Source organism: Tursiops truncatus, chromosome 16, assembly GCF_011762595.2.
Source record: "Tursiops truncatus isolate mTurTru1 chromosome 16, mTurTru1.mat.Y, whole genome shotgun sequence".
NCBI lineage: Eukaryota > Metazoa > Chordata > Mammalia > Artiodactyla > Delphinidae > Tursiops > Tursiops truncatus.
Genome location: NC_047049.1, coordinates 67,428,358 through 67,451,522, shown reverse-complemented (window position 1 = coordinate 67,451,522; position 23,165 = coordinate 67,428,358). Strand labels below are relative to the sequence as shown.

At 40.1% G+C, this 23,165-nt stretch overlaps 1 protein-coding gene across 4 annotated transcripts in view; it reads left to right on the top strand.

Moving 5' to 3' along the window:
* REEP3 (receptor accessory protein 3) overlaps positions 1-12,108 on the top strand; it is a 100,173-nt gene extending 88,065 nt beyond the window's left edge. For 2 of the 4 annotated variants that reach the window (XM_019935841.3, XM_019935839.3), the window contains 2 exons: positions 7,754-7,899; positions 8,594-12,108. In XM_019935841.3, coding sequence (XP_019791400.1) covers positions 7,754-7,899; positions 8,594-8,650 — 203 coding nt within the window. In that variant the 3' untranslated portion in view covers positions 8,651-12,108. Of the gene's footprint in view, positions 1-7,753; positions 7,909-8,593 lie in introns of all 4 variants that reach the window. The other 2 variants (XM_019935840.3, XM_033841650.2) reach the window with 1 other exon arrangement.
* Positions 12,109-23,165: the final 11,057 nt, after the last annotated feature.

The following is a 23,165-nucleotide window of genomic DNA, read 5'->3' as shown; positions in this document are numbered from 1 at the left end:
CTGTATGTAGGTCTCCTTCTCTAAATTTTCTCTAAATAAGGTTAGTGCTTGCTTTTTGTTGACTCTGGAGATAATCCAGTTAAGAAAGTAGCAGTAGCGCCTTGTGCTGCCGTGAATTTTTGAAAGCAGTGGATGTGGTTACCCTCTACCACCAGCACTAGTTCTGACCTGTGATCTCTAACTTGCTACTCAAACTATGTACTGGCATCTGAGTTTTATAATTAAACCCTCTTTAATGTAAGTGCTGTGAACAAAGAAGGATATTGACTTATAAGATAAAAAGTTTTAAGCAGGTGACAAAAGATGACAGGTTTGAAAATAGGATTACTCCCATGGAAAAATGTGTTGAAATCATGACTTGTAGACTAAGAACTACCTTGTTCTAATGTAAATTGTAAGCATGTCATAGTTGATACGTTCTAAAATTTTAGTAAATTTTTGTGGTCTTAGAAACATACACATAAACAAAAAGACATAGTCCCTTAGTCATTTTTTTTGCATATAAGAAAGTTGTAGTTCAAGACCTAATTGAGAACTAAGATCTTCAGGATATTTCTTATTAAAGTATTATTAGGTTCATAAGGTGCAGGGCTACTTGATCTCTTTTTTTTGTTTTTTAAGTAGAAGTTTTCTTCTGAGGGAGACTGAAAATCATCCTTTATGATTAAAACCAATTTGAAAAGAGCAGTTCCGAAGTAAGAGAGTAGCATTGACATATATACACTACCAAATGTAAAATAGATAGCTAGTGGGAAGCAGCTTGTTGCTTTGTGACCACCTGGGAGGGTGGGAGGGAGACGCAAGAGGGAGGGAATATGGGGATATGTGTATATGTATAGCTGATTCACTTTGTTACACAGCAGCAACTAACACACCATTGTAAAGCAATTATACTCCAATAAAGATGTTAAAAAAAAAAAGAGGGACTTCCCTGGTGGCACAGTGGTTAAGAATCCGCCTGCCAATGCAGGGGACACGTGTTCGATCCCTGGTCCGGGAAGATCCCACATGCCACGGAGCAACTAAGCCCATGTGCCACAACTACAGGGCCTGCGCTCTAGAGCCCGTGAGCCACAACTACTGAGCCCATGTGCCACAACTACTGAAGCCAGTGCTCCTAGAGCCCGTGCTTTGCAACAAGAGCAGCCACTGCAATGAGAAGCCCGCGCACCACAACGAAGAGTAGCCCCTGCTCACCACAACTAGGGAGAGCCCGCGTGCATCAACGAAGACCCAACACAGCCAAAAATAATGAATTAATTAATTTTAAAAATGAAAGAAAGAAAAGAACAGTCCCTTCTTATAAAGGAAAAATAGTGAACTTTCTTCTAAGTTCTCCCCAGAATGAATAACTTTAAAAAGCTGGTGGCTATTATCTAAGAGGTAGTAATTAAGTATTGGCCATTGATTAAGGTACTAATGCCTTTAAGAGTGAGGAAACTTTGAACCTTGAACCATCATCCTTAATACTTTAATCATGTAAAAGTAGTCCCTAATAGGCATTTTCTTAATATGCATTTTAAAAATGAGGTATACTGATTTTGTTTATGGGGACTGCTATATATATTTTGCTGATTTGGACCAGTAATCTGAGTCCTTTATCAGCAGTTTATTCATAATTATACCTTAGAATTGGTTAAGAATTGTATTCCAATTATTTAAATAAAACCAGGATTATAAATTTGAAAATCCATGACACTAGTTTTATGGTATCCATCTATTAAATTTAAAATGGTGTGACTAAAATATTTTAGGATAGTGAGGTGTTAATTAGTTCTTCTGTTAAATTTTAAACCGTGAAATTAAAAGAACAAGAAAGTTGGGAAACAAACACTCTGATACACTTTTTATGAGAGTTTAAAGTAGAATAATCGTTATGGATGACAGTCTGGCAAGAATTATCAAAATGTATTCTTTTTAACTCAGCAAGAAACTTCTAAGAACATGTCATAAGGAAATAATCAGACAAGTGTTCAAAGATACAGGTACAAAGATGTATGAATGTTCATCCTGTTGTTGTTTATAGTAACAAAATATTGGAACAAACCAAATTCCTAAGAGAAATGGGTAAGAAAAAAGGTGGCTATTAGCCGTAAAAAATAATAATGTCAGTTTATACTTACTGACATGAAAACATATCCAGATTGGGGGCGGGGGAGAACAATAACAGTGAAACAATGTGTGTGTTATGATCCTATACCATAGAGGAACAATAGATAGACGATGAAATGGATCAGTATATGTGAAGTTGTTTTTCAGATACATGTACATAGAGGAGAGTCTGGAAGAGAGTCTAAATGCTGCTAACTAAAATGTTAACAGCATTTACCTCTGAGTTGTGGGTTTTTAGTGATTTTTTTTTAATCAACCTGTTACCCTTAAAATCAGAAATAAGACAAACCTACTTCTTGTTTTGAAAACAATTAAGGTATTCATTTTTTTATATCATGAATTTTTTTCTATTTTATTTACTTCCAAACTTCCTCAAGAAAAGCAAGTTGGTACATTTTTTAGTGTGGGAAGTATATTTATATTGCAAAGTCTGTTTACTAATATTTCGTGTAATCAATACAGTTAGCTCAGAACACAAGCAAATTCAAATATTTGGAAAAGTGGTTCCCTTTTGAAAACTAGTAATGGCTTGCTCTGAGCGGTTTGAGGTTAGCTGATTGAGAGAAGTCTTGCTTTGATGAAGTTACTCAAGTCCGCATGTTGTCACTATGGGAAAAAGAGCTCCCTCCAAATGCTTTTTTGTAAGAAAATAGACACCTTGAACATGATGTTCACTTCCTTAGAAAGAACACCACATTCTGATAAGTGGAAATATTTTTTCTGCAAAGAACCTGCTGCTCCCATATTAGTTAAAAATGGTTCAATGTTCAGTTTCAATATACCAGCACATAAAGAGATTTCTGTTTTGTCTTATTTTTGATGCTTTACATATGTATTTAATCCTTAAGATGACTCTGCAGGTTAAATATTTTTATCCTTATTTTGTAGATGAATAAACTGAGACTTAAGGAGATTAAATTACTTGTCACAGACCACATACTCAATGACAGAAATGAAGTATCCAAGGTTCCTAACCTAATTCTTACTCTTTTTTTACTTTATAAAGAGACTGCACTTAGTGAGACACTTGGGCTGGAACAATGAATTCAAACAATTTGGCAGGGGTGACCTTAGAGATGCTTTAGTCAAAGATGGCAAATAAGTGACATGCCTCCTCTCTGCTCCTGTGCCCATGGCAGCCATTGCTAATGGACTGTGGCCCTTCCCTCGCTGGCTCAGAATCCCTCTCAACACAGTGCCCCAGACAGCTCAACTGGCTCAGGGTTGGCGTTCACGTAGAAACATATTCATCTCCCATCCGCCTCAACAGCTTACCAGATAGGAAAACTGAGACCCAGAGAGGCAAGACTCACTCAAGGTCTTAACAGCTGTTAAGTGGCCAAGTACTCATTTCTCCTCACATGGATCCAGGGCCCCTTCCACCACGATAACTAAGGCCGCTTCCAAGTCAACTTTCCATGATTCTGCACTTACATTAATACATTAATACATGGAAACTGCTTAGAACAGTGCCTGGTCCACGCTAAGTACTGGATCAGTATTGGCTATTATAAGGGGGGAGGGGGGACTTAAAATATACCAATTCTAAGATGTACGAGCTATGAATAAAACCAGGTCAGTTTGCAAAAGCATCTGCTACTTTTCCTAAAATGGTAACAGAGCTCTGGGCCGAAGGTGGTCAAACAGCTGCAGCCTTAGGCCTCAGGGCCCCCGGCAACACAGACTCCTCATTCTTAGGTCCTCAGTCACTCCCCCTCAGGAATGTGCATGGACAGCCCCATTCTGAGGATTTTGCCCAGTCTAGACTGATGACGGAAAGCAGCCGCCCTTGGCATCACCTTTGTCGGCACCAGCAGCACCCCACCAGCTTCCCCTTGCCTGGGCTTGGAAGACCTGCAAACCATTCAGCCAGCTTGCCGGGCTCCTGTTCAGATAGGGCATCCATATTCGGGCTTTTCTCGTAATCTCGGGTCTCCCCCTCCTCCGAAGTCTTTAAAATCCTCGGGCAACTTTGATTAATACTATTTCCACCACTCACAGCAGAATTTTCATACATACTCATTTTCGGGTTTTTAAGTGGAATAGAAAATGAATATTTTATTGAAGATATTTGACTTGACTCCTCTCTTTTTGATGCAGTTTAGTTTAATAACTTGCTAAATTAAGCTTGTCGACTTCATCTCCTAACAGATCCCAAATTTGGCTCCTGTCTCCTCAATCCCTGGACTCTTTTATCATTTCTGGCCTGTTGTACTGCAGTAACCTCCCTGCTTCCAGTCTCAGCCACTTCTGATTCATTCTCCAAAGTACAAGAAGACTCCTTTAGAGAAACAAAATCTAATCATGTCGCCCTCCGATTAAAATGTTTCAATGCCCCCTCCCCCTTGCTCTCTGAAGCCCAAGCTCAATAGCGTGTGGTATATTAGCTCCCTAGACTTGGCATCACACTCTTTCATGTGCTCGGTGTATAGAATTATGAGTCTTTCAGGATTCGGCTTGGCCACCACCTCCTACAAGAAGTCTTCTCTTACCACCCACTTCCCCTACTGTGTGCTCCTGTAGCACCTTGGCCTTGTCTTCTATTTATAGCATTTATTACAGTATTGTCATGCCCACTAGACTCTGCCTCCTCTACTGGACTATGTATTTCTTAGGGTAGAAGAAGACAGTTGTGTGTTTTTCAAGATAGTATCCCCCATAATTTAGTACACTGCCTCACACATAGTAATATTTTTAAAATATCAATACTTGGGCTTCCCTGGTGGCGCAGTGGTTGGGAGTCCGCCTGCCAATGCAGGGGATGCGGGTTCGTGTCCCGGTCCGGGAGGATCCCACATGCCATGGAGCGGCTGGGTCCGTGAGCCATGGCCGCTGAGCCTGCGCATCCGGAGCCTGTGCTCCGCAACGGGAGAGGCCACAACAGTAAGAGGCCCGTGTACCGAAAAAAAAATATATATATATATCTCAATACTTGTGGAATAACAAATCAATCCATCACTTTTCCTGAAACAATATTTAGAAAACTAAGATTTTTTTTTAGTTGAAATTAGGAAGCAAAGAATAAGATGTATATATAATTATCATTTTGAATGCAAGTCCAATTCCTAATCACATGAAGTGAGAGGCAGTTGAAATCCAAGGGCCGTGTTTGTTGAAATGTAGCCTTATGCTTCATCTGTGGCCTTAGAGAACTTTTTGATCACAGTTGCTTCCTTTCTGATTCTTTCCTTGATTCCTTATTCTATGTTTTACCTTAGTTTTATTATATTGGGATTAGGGGTATTATATAAGCAACAGCAATAGAGAAAAATCTACAAATGGCAATCTAAAAATATTTTTTCTGGTTTATATTCCCCGTTTATAGAAGTAATACAATTTTTTAAATAAAAATTTTGCAATTTTTTTTAAAAAAGGAAAAATTAAGAAATTTAAAAGCCCACTTCCAACAGATATAATGGTTTCATTTTTATGTTTTTCAACACTTTGTTTCTATACATACATTTTTTTCCACTTAATATTGCACCAAGAGGGTTTTCCCAGGACTACTGACCCCATTCCCTCCCCTGGCCACACTGACCTCCTCACAGCTCTTCCACACAGTTATGCTTCCCAATGCCCCGGGGCCTTTGCACATGCTATCACGTCTACCTAGAACAAAATTCCTCCGACTGCTGCAGGAAAGCAAAGGATCTTGACCTATGTAATGACTGATTCTACTTCCAAATCCTTCCTGATTTCTAGCCTAGAAGTCTGGCAGTATAAAATTGTACTTCCTAAATATATAATTAAAGATGTTTATCTTATTATGAGACGAGGAAGCTTTTTTTTAATTAATTTTTATTGGAGTATGGTTGCTTTACAATGTTATGTTAGCCTCCACTGCACAACAAAATCAAAATGAATCAGCTATACACATATAGATATCCCTTCCGTTTTGGACTTCCCTCCCATTTAGGTTACCACAGTGCATTAGGTAGAGTTCCCTGTGCCATACAGTATGTTCCCATTATAACTCTTCATAGTTTGCTTAGTGATGCTCAAGTTATTCATGTCCTATGAGAGCAGATTAATAAACAATTATTCAGCATACTTTTCTTCACATGCAAAAAGTCCATCTCTTGCCCCCTCCTGAGCCTGGAAAACCTGCTACTTTTTTCTCATCTGAAGAAGGTATCTATGCTCCTTACCTTTATTGAAGGAGAATTTGAAACATAATGGGGCCTTGTAACGTCACCCCTGTCCTTCTTCTTTTTTTCTTTTCTTTTTGGCCGCTCCCTATGTCTTATGGGATCTTAGTTCCCAAGCCAGAGATGGAACCTAGGCCCTCGGCAGTGAAAACACAGAGTCCTAACCACTGGACCGCCAGGGAAGTCCCTCACCCCTGTCTTTATAACCTACCTAGTACTCCAGTTGCCTTAGACTTGAGCCCCTCTCTTGCGCCATCCAGGCAGTAGTTCTCAAAGTGTGGGCCCGGGACCAGTAGCATAAGCATCACCTGGGAACTTGCTAGGAATGTAGATTCTCAGCCCCACACCAGGCCCAGCAATGTTTGGATCAGTAAATTCTCCAGGTGACTCTAATAGGTGCTAATAAGTTTGTGCTAATAAACTCTAATAAAGTTTGAGAACCACTGCTTCAGGAATGGGAGTGTTCTTGTCCCTGAATCCCAGCCTCTCAGGGTGCTCTCAGATTTCCTGACAGTAACCAGCCTGACTGCCTAGATGTTTGCATATTGGCCAATGTTAAGTCTTCGTTGCTACACATAGCAGCCTGTTAGCACACCCACAGGATCCATCTCTTACTGACCCTCCTGATGCTGGCTATTTTCTTTGACTAACATCAGTCATCATAGCCTGTGGTGTTTCTAATTACTGTAGCCTGTCTGGCTGGGTTTTATCTTAGCAGCTGCAACAGTGTCAGTTTAACTTCTCCATCACCTGCCCCCAGTGAATTATCTTGCCCATAGTTCTATCCCCTTTGGGTTTTATATGATTCCTTAAGTTCACTCTACCATTTCTGGTCTTGAAAAAAGGTTTGACACGTTGGGGAGTGAGAAGGACCCTGAGTTCCTAATTAAAGTCAAAGGTACAAATAACAGACCAAAACACACCGTTGCTTAGGTTGCTTAGAATTCACAAAAAGAGGACTTCCCAGATGGTCCAGTGGTTAAGACTTTGCTACCAATGCAGGGGGCCCAGTTTTGATCCCTGGTCAGGGAACTAGATCCCACCCACATGCCACAACTAAAGATCCTGCATGCTGCAACTAAGACCTGGTGCAGCCAAATAAATAAATAAATATTTTTTTAAAAAAAAAAGTTCACAAAAAGGAGAAAGGGCAGGAAGAGACTTTTCACTGTGTATCTATTTATATCCTTTGACTTTCGAACAAGACAACCATGTTAACCTACTAAAAAATAAAGTATTTTTAATTATTCTGAAAAATGCATAGTAAAAATAGGAATGGCCAGGGAAAACTTCCTGGAAGAAATGAGTTATGAGCCTCCTCTAGAATAGTGCAAGGGGCAAAGATTGATGGTAAAGGGCAGGGAACGCCTTCCAGATGAGACAGGGAGAAGAGCAAGCTGGCAAATGCAGAGAGCCGCCAGTAGACAGGGTGAAGAGGCGGTGCTGACTGGCATCCTTTTACCAAAACATACTGGTTTTGACAACTCGTTTAGGTGATGGAATTCCACTGAGAGATGGAGATGAGAAAACAGATGAAGAAGCGGATGGGCCATATTCAGATGATGAGATGTTAACACACAAAGGGCTACGAAGATCACAAAGCATGAAATCTGTGAAAACCGTGAAAAGCCGAAAAGAGGTTAGTCAGGTATAGAGTTGTTTTCCCAGTGATTACTATTAAGGGGTTTCCTGCTGCATTCGCATTTAGGGTATCCATAGATGAAGGGTCGGAATAATAGAGCACCGGCTATATTTAAAATTCTTTATTCAGATCAGATGGATTACAATCTCTGGAAATTTAGAAAATGGCAGATTCCTAGTCTTCCACTCTAAGTAGAAAATGGTATTCTCACACAGCAAAATCCTACGGTTGATGTGAGTACCCAGTGCCAGCCCTACGTATATGCAAGAAAAAGCAGTATTAAGTATGTACTTTTGTTCTGAACCAACTCTAAATAAGGATTAAATAGTAAAAGTCTGTCCATAATAATATGTTGTCTTTGTGCCCAGAAAGCAGTGGAGGATTTCAGCGAATGACCTCAGATTATTGTGGCAATGTTCATTGACATGTACCTAGCAAAGCATAAATAATAACAGTTAATAACAGTTTTAATAAGTTTTCATTTTTTATCAGTGTTAATTGTGCATATATGCAACATAATGCCAACTACATTTTGGAGTATATAGGTAGTGCTGTCTATTGAGTACACACTTAGCGCATAATTGATTGTTTATATCAGAAAAGTTAAAAAATTATTACTGTGATTATGAGCTATTAAGTCCTGTCTTATTTCAAAACCTAAGTCATAATAATAACACATTTCTCTCTTCAGGTGCGGTATGGGTCACTGAAATACAAAGTGAAGAAGAGACCACAAGTTTATTTTTAGTCATGTACATGTCAAGTATCCCAAGACAAATTATGCTAATACATCAACTTTTTTTCTAACATCATATATTCAGGATTTATACATTAAAATAATTCTTTAGATTGTGGTGGTGATAGGGTTTACTTTCATCTATTTAAATAGCTTTTATTTCTTTAACAATTACTCCCAAATCTTGACTACTAAAGGTAGTTATACAAAAATTGATAGATAGATATATCAGAAATAATAGAATACTGTGTTATCTATTGTCACATTCTTCAGAACACTGAGTGCCTGTGATGTAAAGTGAAACACAAACCCACAGTATACTTGAAAAGAGTCTTTTTATGGTTCAAGATACACCAGACTTTGTGATATTGTATTGTGTTTACCTGTATTTCTGTTACTATCCTCTCTATCACATGAGGATAGTAATTAAATAGGCCTCTGATCCAGCAGTGATAGAACAAGGGTATAATGTAAGATAAAGCACGCTTTATATCCTTCAAATTTTTACTTTGTTAATACTTTCTAGTTTTTCCACCATCAACTGAAAGTTTTCAAGGCAAATGTTTGAAAACCAGGTATCTACATAGCACTTTCATTCCTGACTAGTTTTGCACACTTGAAAATTGTTTACTTATTTTACAACTGTACATTTATTTTAAGTTTTATTAACACTGTGTTTATTGTTATTTGTCATTCTGGCATGTCAAATTTATGCCTTGAATTACGTCATCTCTTTTCCTGTGGGTTTCATTAGTTATATTCATTTAATTTTAATAATAAAAACCAGAGCTTATTTTTCAGTTTTAACTATTTTTACTTACCTTCTTTACAGATAAGAAGTTATTTTAAAACTCACCAGCTTCCCATATTTAGCTCTATAGTGTAGTTGAACTTAGCATGTTTTTGTTAACACTGGTTATGTTTTCAGCTTTTAAAAGTGGTAGCTTTTGTGAAATGGAGTCATAGACCAGTATAGCACTGAGGTATCTTCTAATTCATGAAATTAACCAACAGCCAATCCATTCACAAGCTTGGCACTGATACGAGCTGCTGATTTATAAATCTGGCATTGACTAGAACCATTTGAATCACTTCACTTCTAGCTGAAATAATTTCCTGAAGATACCTGCCAATGCAAAATACAAATGTTGTTAATCTTACATGTTAGAAATTATTATAATAGATTTTAGAAAAATACCATTTTTTTTAATCCAAGAGAATTTGAGTTACTGAACTTTGAGGTTCTTTAGGTGGCATAGGTAACTATGCATTATGAACTCTAAGTAAATATATTTCTGATGATGGTTTTAGTGATCAGTAATCAAATTTGTATTATTATACTTGTTCAGATAATTTACTTGAGTTTTCTGTTTGTCCAAAAGAAAAAGCAGTGAGAGAGATTTGTAAGATCTTTGACCTTTCTACCTTCTAAGAAATGAAGCCAGCTAGCAATGTATATTCAGGACCTACTCAGAGTGTTGGTAGAGAACAGAATGTTTACTCAGGAGTACCTTAATATAATTCATACATTTCTCCTGATACAAGTCTTAAAATGTCTTCTAGATTATCTCACATTCTTGATAAGTACCACCGACTAAAACTTCATTCAACTTATTTTCCCCCAAAGTTTAATTCCATGAATATCTTCATCTATTTTACCTTGACTAATTTTTAGCCTCTTCGTTTCTGGAAAGACTCTTTGTGTTCAAAATTTCTATGAATTCTGGTTATAAACTCTTGGAAGAGAGTTTTATTTATTTTGCCTAGTACTAGACTTCCCAGTATAAATGCTACCTGTGCCATGCTTATCTTTCCTACACAAAGGCAATGTCATCTCAAATTGCCTGACAAGGTCATTGTAAGTAAGTGACTTTGTATCAAAAACATTACCTTTGGGGGCTGATTTGCACCACTGTATTTTTTTTCAAGTCTAATTTCAGTATTAAACCTATTCTTTAATTATAGTAAACTCATGAATACTGTCCTAAGTTGGAGGAATTATTTATCCCTCTACACTTCTAGAATCAAAACGTTTAATGGAGGACAACACTAGTTTCAAAGAGATAATGCAAGTCCTTCTGTTTAATTGTATCTCTTTACACTGAACAATGCTTCCCCTCATGTGTTTGTTATATCCTTATATACAGTCAATGTCATTTTGCTGGTCTATCATTTCCTTTCTTTCCTTTTCTTACATTTCTTAAATTTGCTTCTTTCCTTTTATGTGTGTTTTAGCATGCTTTCTTTTGAATTTTGTATAATAAACGTAAATTTTTGTTTCTTTTAAGGTGGAACAGGTCATTTTTTGTTTTTCTGCTTTTAAGTCTAATGCTTTTAAAAGAGGTGTGTTAATCCCTAGAGCACAGTGCCTTGCTTCCCCCATTGCTTACCACTTGGCAGATGGGCTTTGGATGCTGCACGAGCCTTTCGGGCACTGTTTTGGTAGCTGTTAAAGTTTATCCAGAAATTGTAGCTGGTGTTTTATTTTATTATATAGTCATTCAACGTGTTCATAATATTAACTATTTCCAGGGTTTGTTTGGAAGTACTAATTGATCTATTCTTTAGTTCACCATATTCTTTCTGGTATAAAAATGGGCCCGAAATAAGCCTTATTGCTAAGGAATTAATTATGTAAACCCCCATAGACCCTGCATAAGATTCCCTCCACACACTTCCCTATATGTATGTGGAATTGGGTAGAAAATGATGGTGCCAGCATTACCAATTATAAATACTTGAGTACACAGATTGATGGAACAAAATTATTAAAGTGTTTTCAGGGAACTTAATCCATATGTCACCACCAAAGATTTCTACAGTGTTATATGTACATATTCCAAATTTCTGTAAAACATTGGTTAGATAAATGTTTTTCTTTCTTTCTTTCTTTCTTTTTAAGTAACAGTTTGTACTCTGGAATGCTTGAACTTTTGTGTTATTAGAAATAATACAACTGTTAAATATTAGTAATTTGTATTTTTAATTGGAATGAACTAAATTTTTATTTTGATTTTCTTTTATCAGGAAAAATAAGAAGTTAATATGTATTGAAAAGCAATTTCCTATGTTTTTTTTCTGTTTAAGTTGATCCAGATGCAAAGCAGTTAGATAAATTTTGATAAGATCGTTATTGTGGTATGCAGTGTATGTTTCTCAGTAAACATCACTTAAGAGTAAAGCTTTCTGAAAGGAAAGTACAGCATTTATTCTCTTAATGTTTTTAAGATTTAATCTTCTAGTAGTTTTCTACAGATATAATGTATTTTAACTCTTTAAACATTGACCATGAATTAACGTTTTCTCTTCTAACACCTTTTAAATCTATGTACTTTAGTAGTTAAGAGAAAGCAGTTTTGCAATTTTTAATCCCTTTGTAAAGGCTATCTTTAGACCTAGTATGGCGGTAATTTTACAAATGTGGTTTTTCAAAACTTTAATATAAAATAAACTCATTTTATTAGTGGTAACTTGTATTTTTTTTCCTGTGTCAGAATATATATGTTAGGTTCCATGAAATTACATTATTTATTACTGAGTGTCTCTTGATTAAATAGTAGACACCATAGGTACACACTTAAGATACAAATCATAGAGCAAATTATAAAAATCATATACATTCTTTGAAATATTGCCATTTGCAACAACATGGGTGGACCTAGAGAATATCACACTAAGTGAAGTTAAGTCCAAGAAAGACAAGTACTATATGGTATCACTCATATGTGGGATCTGAAAAATAATACAAATGAATCTATATACAAAACAGAAACAGACTCAGAGACATAGAAAACAAACTTATGGTTACCAAAGTGGAAAGGGGTGTGGTATACATTAGGAGTATGGGATTAACAGATACAAACTACTATACATAAAATGGAGGGCCTTCCCTGGTGGCACAGTAGTTAAGAATCCGCCTCCCAATTCAGGGGACACAGGTTCAAGCCCTGGTCCAGGAAGATCCCACATGCCATGGAGCAGCTAAGCCCATGCGCCAAACTACTGAGCCTGCACTCTAGAGCCCACGAGCCACAACTACTGAGCCCGTGTGCCACAACTACTGAAGCCCGTGCCTAGAGCCCGTGCTCTGTAATAAGTGAAGCCACCATGATGAGAAGCCCACGCACCGCAATGAAGAGTAGCCTCCGCTCACCACAACTAGAGAAAGCCCGCACACAGCAACAAAGACCAACACAGCCAAAAATAAATAATAAAATAAAATAGGTAAGTAACAAGAATTTACTGTATAGCACAGGGAACTATATTCAATATCTTGTAATAACCTATAGTGGAAAATAATCTGAAAAAATATATACATGTATAACTGAAAAAAATCATACATTCTGGAATGCTCATCCATAGGATTACAAAAGAAACAACTGTTAAATTGAATGTTACAAAAAGAAGGTAGGAAAAAACAACCAGTACAGAAACCCTAGCCATCAATTTATATTGTTAGCTGTCTCAGACATAAAATATAACACAAAATTCAATTTTATGTATCCTGGAAATGTTCCGGGGTTCCATCTGTTTTAAAGTCAGATGTCTGCCTCGCATTTAAACTTTAAAGAGAAAGCCTGTGTTTAAAAAAGTTTCTTTGTGTGACTTCATTATGATATATAATGTTTTAATGTATTTCCAAATGGAGTTATATTTTTGCTTTTATTAGGATACATATCCTTGTGTTAATCCAAAGAAGTTAGAAATTTAAATATTCAAAAGAATACAATGAATATATGAACTGCAGCATTTTATTCAGAGTTTTATTCTCCCTTTTAGTGGTTCACTGTTCTTCAGAATGAAATTCATGGAACAAAAATCATGTCAGAGGGCGTCCCTGGTGGCGCAGTTGGTTGGGAGTCCGCCTGCCGATGCAGGGGACGCGGGTTCGTGCCCCAGTCCGGGAAGATCCCACATGCCGCGGAGCGGCTGGGCCCGTGAGCCATGGCCGCTGGGCCTGCGCGCCCGGAGCCTGTGCTCCGCAACGTGAGAGGCCACAACGGTAAGAGGCCCGCGTACCGCAAAAAAAAAAAAAAAAAAATCATGTCAGAGACTGATTCATTGTTCCCTGGAAAACATTCTGCCTTTTACCTACCCATCAGTATTCTATTCTTGAAACTCTCTCCTTATGGTCTGGTTTTAGTAACATTTTTTAAATTGATTTTTTATGAGACGATGCTTTGAACTGAAATTTTAACACACAAGATTGATAACTGTCCATAAGTATAGGATACTAAGAGACTGTGCTCAGAAAAGCAGGAAAATCACCCCATTTACTCTTAGTTTACCTGGCAATCCCAGATTAAGGACAAGGGGAAAGAGGGAAAAAAAGGAAAATATGGTATTTTGGCACTATGTGCAAATCAAATAATTTTTTCATTCAAAAATATTCCTTGAGTGTCTACTGTGTATGGTAGCTCTGCACAATACCTATGTCCAAGTAGGATAGCATAACAATTAACTTAAGGAAAATAATTCTTGCTTTAAAAATAACAAATTCATTGTTACCAAATGTTCAGATGGAGTATTATTTATGCTTTGATTTCTCCTAGGTTGTTGAATAATTTATTTGGTTTCTCTCAAAGCAGGTTTTGGTTTTTGGTGTTTTTTTTTTTTTTTAATTCTTGGTTCTCTTCTTTCCCTTACCTCTTACATCTGATACATTAGTAAGTCCTTTCGGCTCTCTCCAAAATATATACTGAATTTGACCATTAAAATCACCTCCCCTTCATTTTCCCTATTTTAAGCCATCATCATCTTTCACCTGGAGTACTCAGGGCATAAATGTTATTTAAGGCAGAATTTCTTGAAACTTTACTATATTTTTTGTAGCCTTGCAAATTTTTCAAGGTGACTTTTAACCTTGAGTTCCATAGAACTGTCACAGTTTCTTATCTTTTTAACTGTATTTTGGGGAAATACAAAAAGAGAAGGTTGTGAAGAGCAATGAAGACCCAATGTAGCCAAAGATTAAATAAATCAATTTATTAAAAAAAAAAAAGCAAGAGCAGATGGTTTTGCACATCAGCCTTGGAAGAGAAATTTTTCTCTTCTGAGCATTTTTTGTTTGTTTTTATTTGGCTGTTTGGGTCTTCATTGCTGCGCATGGGCTTTCTCTAGTTGCGGCGAGCAGGGGCTACTCTTGGTTGCGTGCACAGGCTTCTCATTGTGGTGGCTTCTCTTGTTGCAGAGCACGGGCTCTAGGAGCCCGGGCTTCAGTAGTTGTGGCTTGCGGGCTCTAGAGCGCAGGCTCAGTAGTTGTGGCGCATGGGCTTAGTTGCTCTGTGGCATGTGGGCTCTTACCGGACCCGGGCTCGAATGCACTGGCAGGCAGATTCTCAACCACTGCACCACCAGGGAAGTCCCCTAAGCATTGTTTAATGCTGAAATTTAGAAAAGGTGAGTGAGGAGAGTCGAAGCCAGGTTAGAGTATCTGGCTGATATATATATATTACATATATATGTATATCTATATTAACCATCATAATGTCCTTAAAATTAAGTTCCAAAGGAAACTCTATTTACCCTAAAATATAAAGTTGTTTGACTAATTCAATATGTAAAAATTCCAAATCTTGAATTTTATTAGTTTATCTTACAAAGAAAGGGAATGTTGCAGCACACGCTTTATTTGGGAGAGGGAGAATTATACCTTATAAGGCTTGTGATGCTCCTTGTGTTAGGTTGTGATAACTAAGATTTGTATATTTGTTTGTTTCCACACTTGGGGAAGTATCACTATTTTACAGATAGAGACACCGACACTCAACAGTGATCAAACCCCCAACCACAATAATTGTAGTTTCCGATTCTTGTGTTGTTAATTCCATTACACTTGGTTATCTTTGCAATCACAGAATACTTAAACAGCTAACATAGAAATGATTCTTACTGTTTATGCGTTTAACAAAAATTTCAGATTATTTATCAGAAGATTAAAATGGAGTGAAGTTTTTGAGTGGTCTGTAGGTAATAGATTTGGTTCTTAGGGTCACTTCAGTAAGGATGCTTTTTAAATTAATAGGAAAAATAAAGACCAAATTTACTATCAATTATTGGCTAAGAAAAACAGGGAGAGATTTGAAGAGAGGATGTAGCTCAACCGGGAGGAGTACCCACTCAGGAAGTGCCTTCCTTCCTTCCTTCCTCACCTTCCCACCAGCATTTGCTCCATGGCTTCTCTCTTCAAACCACACCTTGTAAAGCCTTTTATGTGCTCTGTTCACAACAAGAAGAATTTTCGTGTGTTGTTCCATACGGGGTTTTAACTAACAAAACACAGAAAAGGGCCAAATGCCTTTTTACACAGGAGATGAACTGCATTCAATCTTTAAGCTGAAAGCAACTACAGTTGGGATATATAGCAGGCAACAGTTTCCATATGTTCTAGGAAAGTGGAACTGTATTATTTATAGTTTACAACATGTTGTATAAAATTAAGGCTTGCAGGGCACTCCCAGGGAGGTAAATTAGACATGAAAGGAAGACTTGGGGAATTCTATTTTGCTATATTCTGAGAAGAGGCCCATTAAAAAAGCCAAAAATAGTGTTTGAAGTATTTAACATTAAGCAGTGTACAGAAGAAGTTGTGGTCTTTACCTTGGAATAACAAATTCTAAAATTAGAAAAGACTGTTGAAATCTGAGGAGGGGAGAGAAAAAACCCTTAATAGAAAGGGGAAAAAAAGCGCGTTTCAGAAAAGCAGGGATAAATAATTGTCATCAAAATGGTATATTTTCCAAGGTGCAAAGTAAAGTTACATGAGATCTGGTTGATATTTGACCTGACAGCCTCAAAGCACATTAGACTGCAGCAAGTAATAATTGCTTCCTCATTTAGATTAGACAATGAGTTCTCTCTGCAAGCTGCTCTCCTCTAAATAGATGTAGAGTGTAATTGAAACAAGTTATACTGGGAAGTGGAGTGACCAATTCCTCAAAGTGTGAGAGCAGAGCTATGGTAACCTCTTAAGCCTGGCCTTCATCCTGTTCCTATTTAGGGAATCCGCAGGGCAGCCAGCGTGGAGAGTGCAGTCTGCAGTTCTCCAGCTTTATTGTTTAGACTTGAAGGGAAGGTCATATGCCCTCTTTGACAGAGAGGTTTATGGTCTCTCTCTAATTAGCAGCACCCTGCACCAGACAGACTGTTGGCCACATTCCAAGAACGGGGTTTGGTAGCGGCCACTGATGAAAGAGAAAACAAGGTTATTTACCCTGTGACTGTAATTCTTGGCACTAGTCCTCTCTTTACACTCAGACACGTTTTCCTTTTGTTCCAACTTGCCTTTGGAATTCTGAATAGGGCGTTAAGGGAGGAAAAATGCGGCTATATATTTAGTAGCGTAAGCAACCCGTTTGTTGGCCTCAGATACTTTTTTCTTTTTACTATTCTAGGGCTGCACGGTTCAACAATGTCAATTACCCAAAAAGAAAAAAAAGGCAACATATTCAGAGTGTTGCTTGCAAATGTGAATGCTTGAGCACATGCCCACACACAACCTCAGAAAAGGAAGTTTAATTTGCAACATCTATAAAATATCAACAGTTGTACATTAGGACACTTAGAAATCCCAGGGGTAAAATGTGATTGGGTTTAGCTATTACTGGAGTGTTAAAAGAGTACCGGGATTATAGCTGGCTTGTCCTGTTCTGTCGGTTCCGTAGGACAGTGGGTTAAGCGGATAGAAATGCTTTTTGGTTGATTTAAACCAGATGCTCCGACTATTTTTGTCCTGTGTGCAGGCGTTGCAGCACTGCAAAAGGCAATACTGCCCCCCTCGGCCGCCGGCCAACTGCAGGCGCAGGAGCCTAGTCTCCACCAGCTATCCCCTCGGCCATAAAAACCTTTCAAGTCCCCCTTATTATTCCAGGCACATTCCAAGGGGTTGAGTCACCGGGTTCACTTGGCTTTTCTCCCGCTCTGAACTGCTCGTACCAGGTGGAATACGACCTCCAACATCAAAAATGGAATCCATAACCGGTCAAAGAGCGCTTTAGGGCAAATCCCCAATTCAAGCCAACTGCATCTTCTTCCTCCGCAGCTGGGGTTTGCTCGCTGTGCACCTGGAGTCCCACGGCCGGGACCGGGATTGCGCGGCCAAAACATAAGGGTTTTTCTTTGGGGAATCCCGTAGAGATACTCTAGTCTCCCTGGTGGTTTGAGAAGCTCCGAGGGCTGCACGGCAACAGGGCAGGGGGCTGGGTTGGAAACTTTTCCTTTTGGCAGTGCTTCCGGGAGCGTTTGGAGGCTAAGGCGGGGAGCCGCGGGGGCTGAGGTTTTAAGTCAGCTCTGAGGGAAAACTCCCAGCCCCTCCCAGGCGTCCGCCCAGACTCGCCGGCCGCCAGGCGCGGGGAAGGGGAGCGCGCACATCTGGCCGCCCAGGAACCACATCTGGAACGCTAACTCCTGCACCCAGATGTTCAAGGGGCTGGGGTAGTCCAAGCACCCGAAGGGCGGGGCTTACCGCGGCTGCAGCTCCTCCCTGCAGCTCAGACAACAGGGGTCCAGGCTAGGGAGACGCCCCAGGGGGCGCGAGTAGGGCCAGCCGGCGGGCGGGGCGAGGGGGGGTTGGAGTTTGGGGAGGGTGGCTAAGGCCGCGGTTTGGGGTGGTTGTACTGGGGGGTTGGGGGAGGGGTGTTGGTCTGATGGAGGGAGGCTGGAGGCGGGACACGGAGAGGGGCGGCGGGTGTTAGGGGTGCTGGGGCCGTGCCAGTGCCTCGCCCCGACCGGCCACCAAGTTCGCCCCGCTGCGTGGGCTTTTACAACCCAAGTCCCCAGGAGGTGGTGAAGGAGGGAGGGACCGGCGGGCATGTTTCCTGGGGGGAGGGGCGCGCTGATCCTGCTGGGGACTGAGGGCGGGGTTCCCCCTCCTTTTTGCCCCTGGCCCTGCACTGAGATACAGAGGTTTTCTCCTGCGGGGCGACTAGCCCCTGCCCCCCTTGCACCTTCCCTGAACAGCGAGCGGCGTCAGCCCAGATTAGGCTAGCCGGGGAGCTCTTTCTCCTGTTCCCCACTCCCCTCACGCCACCCCTAACCGGGAGAGGGAGGAACTCCACGTGCCCCCTATATTTTCTCCAAAACCTGAGCTTCGCTTAGTGCTGGCGTATGAGCCCCTCCTGCATTTGTTTGCGCGCGGGAGTTTTGACGTCTCGCTAAGCAACGGTGTTTGCCAAAGCGTCAGGGCTGTTTCAGAGAGCTTGCGTCTGTTGGATGCTCCAGTCTGAACAAATCGTTTCCATTCGATTTGTTTAACCAAGGCGAGGGCAGACCGTGTCCTTTTTTAAAAGTTGTCCTTCATCCAAGTTGTCCTTAGATTTTGATCTAAGGCTGTCATAATACCCCAGGTCATTGCACAAATGTTTTGTGTCAGTTTACAAAACCAGAGGAGGAAATATCCTAAAGGAAAAAAAAAAAAAAATTCAGAACCAATAGGAAAATGATGTTAAAAGATGTTGGCCCTTTTCCATCTGACAGCCTTAGTCATCACATGGTCTCCTCCAAAATAAAATGTCTATTCACAGCCTTCAACCTACAGCGAATCTCCCCCATTTGGAGCGAAGTACGTAAATAGGCCCTTTGGTCCCACCTTAGTCACCAGCTGAAACTGAGTACGTTTTAGCGTTTCCTTTCTCAAAGATTGCTGGGCTTCACTGAGAATAATCAGAAGCATACAGGATGTTAAGTGCTCAGGGTACAATGTTCAAATAATAGCTCTTCCATTGCTTTGTGGCAAGTTACTCTACCACATGGTGCTTGGCGCCTCGGTTTCACCATCCCTAAAATGTAGCTTGTACCTATAGTATAGAGGTGGTGTAAGGATTTAGGGTTAATGAGATAGCGCAGATCAACTGCTTAACACAAAGGGCAAAGCATAGGAAGAACTCCATAATTGTTATTATCACTGTTAATGAGAATAGGCTCTGTTTATCACTAAAATAAGACTTGTGGGCAATGGCAGTTGGATCCCTCCTTTAAGTTAGTTTTTCCACTACCTGCAAAAAAGGTAGAATTTTCTTCCTCTGGCCGTGACTGATCTGACTTTTAAGCAGAGGAAGAGACTGGAACAGAAGGCATCCATGATGCTGACTGGTTGAGAGAAGTGTGCCCTCTTGTGGGCCTCATGTCATGTTACCAAGAAAGTCCCTCAAGACAGAAGGAGGAGAATGGTGGCCCTTGTGGTCAGGGCTCTAATCCCATTGTACCTCAAAATGTCTCCCATGTAGTCTTCTGTCATCATCTTTTCTGAGAAATATTTTCCAAATAATAATGCAGCTCTCGTCCCATCACCCTAGATTCCTCTCCCTCCCACTCCACATCCAATCTATCAGCCACTCCCGTCAGCCCTAATTTATAGATGTGGATATGGATATAGATATATCACAAACCCCATCCCTTCTCACTACCCCCTACACTAGCAGCTTGCCCAAATATCATTTCTTGGCAAATCTACTGCAGTCAGCTCTAATTATTCTCCCTGCTTCCACTCCTCCACCCTACACTTCATTCTCCACACAGCAGCCAGTCCTTTTAAAATATAAATGAAGGGGCTTCCCTGGTGGCACAGTGGTTGAGAGTCCGCCTGCCGATGCAGGGGACACGGGTTCGTGCCTCGGTCCGGGAAGACCCCACGTGCCGCAGAGCGGCTGGGCCCGTGAGCCATGGCCACTGAGCCTGCGCGTCCGGAGCCTGTGCTCCACAACAGGAGAGGCCACAACGGTGAGAGGCCCGCGTACTGCAAAAATAAATAAATAAAAATAAAATATAAATGAAATGTACTCACTCTTCCTGCTCAAAATCCTCTAATTGTCTCCCCTCACACTTGGGATAAAACCGACAGTCCTAACAATGGCCCATATGACTTGGCTCCTGTCTCTCTCACCTCATCCTCTGTCACTTTCTCCTTGCTCATTCCCTCTCCAGTCACACCAGCCCAGCCTTCTCGCTGTTCCTCAAAAAATGTCAAGCAGATTCCTGCTCCAACATCTTTGCATTTGCTGTTTTCCCCTGCCTTCAACCCCAAATCTTTGTATAACTTCCCCTTGTCTCATTCAGGTCTCTGCTCAAATGTCACCTAAGAGAGGAGCCCCTGATCATCTCATCTAGTATAGATGCAACATAGCCATAGATATTCTCTAACCCATTAACCTAGCTTATTTTCCTTCATATCTCTTACCAAATCTCTTAAATGTTTGCCTGTTTACTTGATTATTGTTTGTGTTACCTCTAAGAATGTATGGTCTGTGCGGATAGGGACTTCGTCGATCCTATTCATAGTATCGATAAAGTCAGATAATCTCCAATCTAAAACAGTGCTTCTCTTGTAAAAGGCACCTAATAAAATGCTTGTTAAATGGATGAGTAAAAAGTTTCACACCTGAAACAGCAGTGGGGAAATAAGGTGTCCCTCAATTAGTGTAAGCGTAAAAACATTTCATGCTTCCCCAACCTCATGAGCTTATTCCTCAATGGTTCCTCCTCCATGATGCAACCTAACCCTTCAAATGGAGTTTAGCCCAACATGCATATAAATATGTGAATCAAACTACACTCACCCAGTAAGGGGAGGGATGGAGAGAGAGAGGGGAAAAATACAAATGTAAATAGTGTGGTTAATTCTCTTTACCATTTTACACAGCAAGTGTATGTACTGAAATAAACATGAAATGGGAGACATGAATCTGTACTCGCCTCAGTTCCTCTCAGTTCCTCTATGCTCTTAACCATATGATCGATGTGTTGTGCTGGGTGTTTAAAGACAAGCTGATTTGTCTGAACAGCATGGAGCTCAAATGCAAGGCAGTTGGGAAATGAGTTTGAATCCTGAATCCACCACACTAGTGTGTGACCTTGGGCAAATTACTTACCCTTTTGGTGCCTCAGTTTCCTCATATGTGAAAAGGGCCAATAATCGTGCCTCCTGAATAGGAGTGTTATAAGGATTAAATAAATAATATTTGTAAATTCTTAGAACAGTGCCTGGAATATCGTTAGCTATGTATGAGTATTTTTTTAAGAGAACACATGTCAAATGTTTGACTGTACTTGATTTTCCCATTTCTCAATGACTTTATAACATTAGATACTGCTCCACTCTGACTGGCACTGGAGTTTTCATTATGGTTTTAGGCCAGTAATTTTAGCTTTAGCACCAAGAACAATAATTATTTTACAGCCATTTCTACTCTAGCATTTATGCTTAGCCATAAATTCCATTTAGGCCAAAAATATCCCAAACTTTGCAAAAAAGAAATTGCACCTTCAGGGGGTCACCCACTCTATTATAGTTGAATAAAAGATGTCCCTTACTTTTTAGTTTTGTAAGCTTTCCTTGGCCAGCTTTTCTATAACATAATATTGTTATTTGGGAGTTGAGTGTCAGTCAGTTCTATAGAAAAACAAATATCAGTGCTTTTCCTAAACCTTTTTGCCAAATCATCCCCAAACCAGGGGAACTGGGCCAGATAATCTCTGGAAGGCTCTTTAGCTCTGTTTTTCTATGGTTTTCATGAAAATAGCTCAGAAATAGAGGTTCGGGACTTAGCACTATGTTCACTGTGCCTGGTTGCTCTGTGAATCATGGACAAAACAGACTAGGTTCACATTCAGATTCAACAAGAACAAAAGCTATTTGAAGTGCAGACAGTCTGTCAATACCTTTCTAGGCTCAACATGTCACCACTCTTTCCAAGACCTTGATCACTCATTCATACATATCTGCATCAGGCCCTCTTAAGAAAGGACTGAAAACACCCCCTGCTAATATTTTGTTAAAATCTCCTTGAGATTATTCTACATATGATACATTAATAAACATACCTCCTGTAGTCTTTACCTTAGTAATAGTACCACCATTCATACATCCATTCCTTCAATAAATATTGACTGAAGGCTTAATATATGTTAGGAATTGTGCAAGTGCTGGCCACTTGATTGTCCAAGTTAGAAACCTAGGAGTCAGCTTAAATACACTCCTGACCCTTGCACCCTTGAATTTTTGTTCACCTCTCCACTCACTCCTCCTGTCATGATGTTGGTAAAGCCCTGCTAAGCCTGGCTAAGCCCAGCTACTGTAGAAAGCAGAGCATGAAGTATTCTAGCTAGGAGGGACCTGCCCAGAATGGTAGAGTGAGGGGGAATAGGGAATGAGGCAAGGGAAGATGTGACTTGGTGAGATGCATTGTATTACCACCCTGGTTACTGTTGTGTAATGATACCACCCAAAATCACTCAGCAGGCACGGGACTTCTCTGGAAGGCTTACGGAGGAACTACATCTCGGACTAGCCCATGACAGAGGGGAGGGGAGTGTACCTGCCGCCATCACTCCTGGCTCCATTTGCCATTGGTGAAGGTTTACTCAGCAGAGAACTAAATGCCCCCCAGCTTCTGGGTTTATCCTCTGGTCATGTGTTGGCTCTCAGGAGGGCAGATCCCATGCCCAAGGTATGATACTTCAACCAACTTCAAAAGTAGAGGAGCAGCTTGGCACAGATGAGGCTCTGATCTAGATAGAGAGAAGAAAGAGAGGA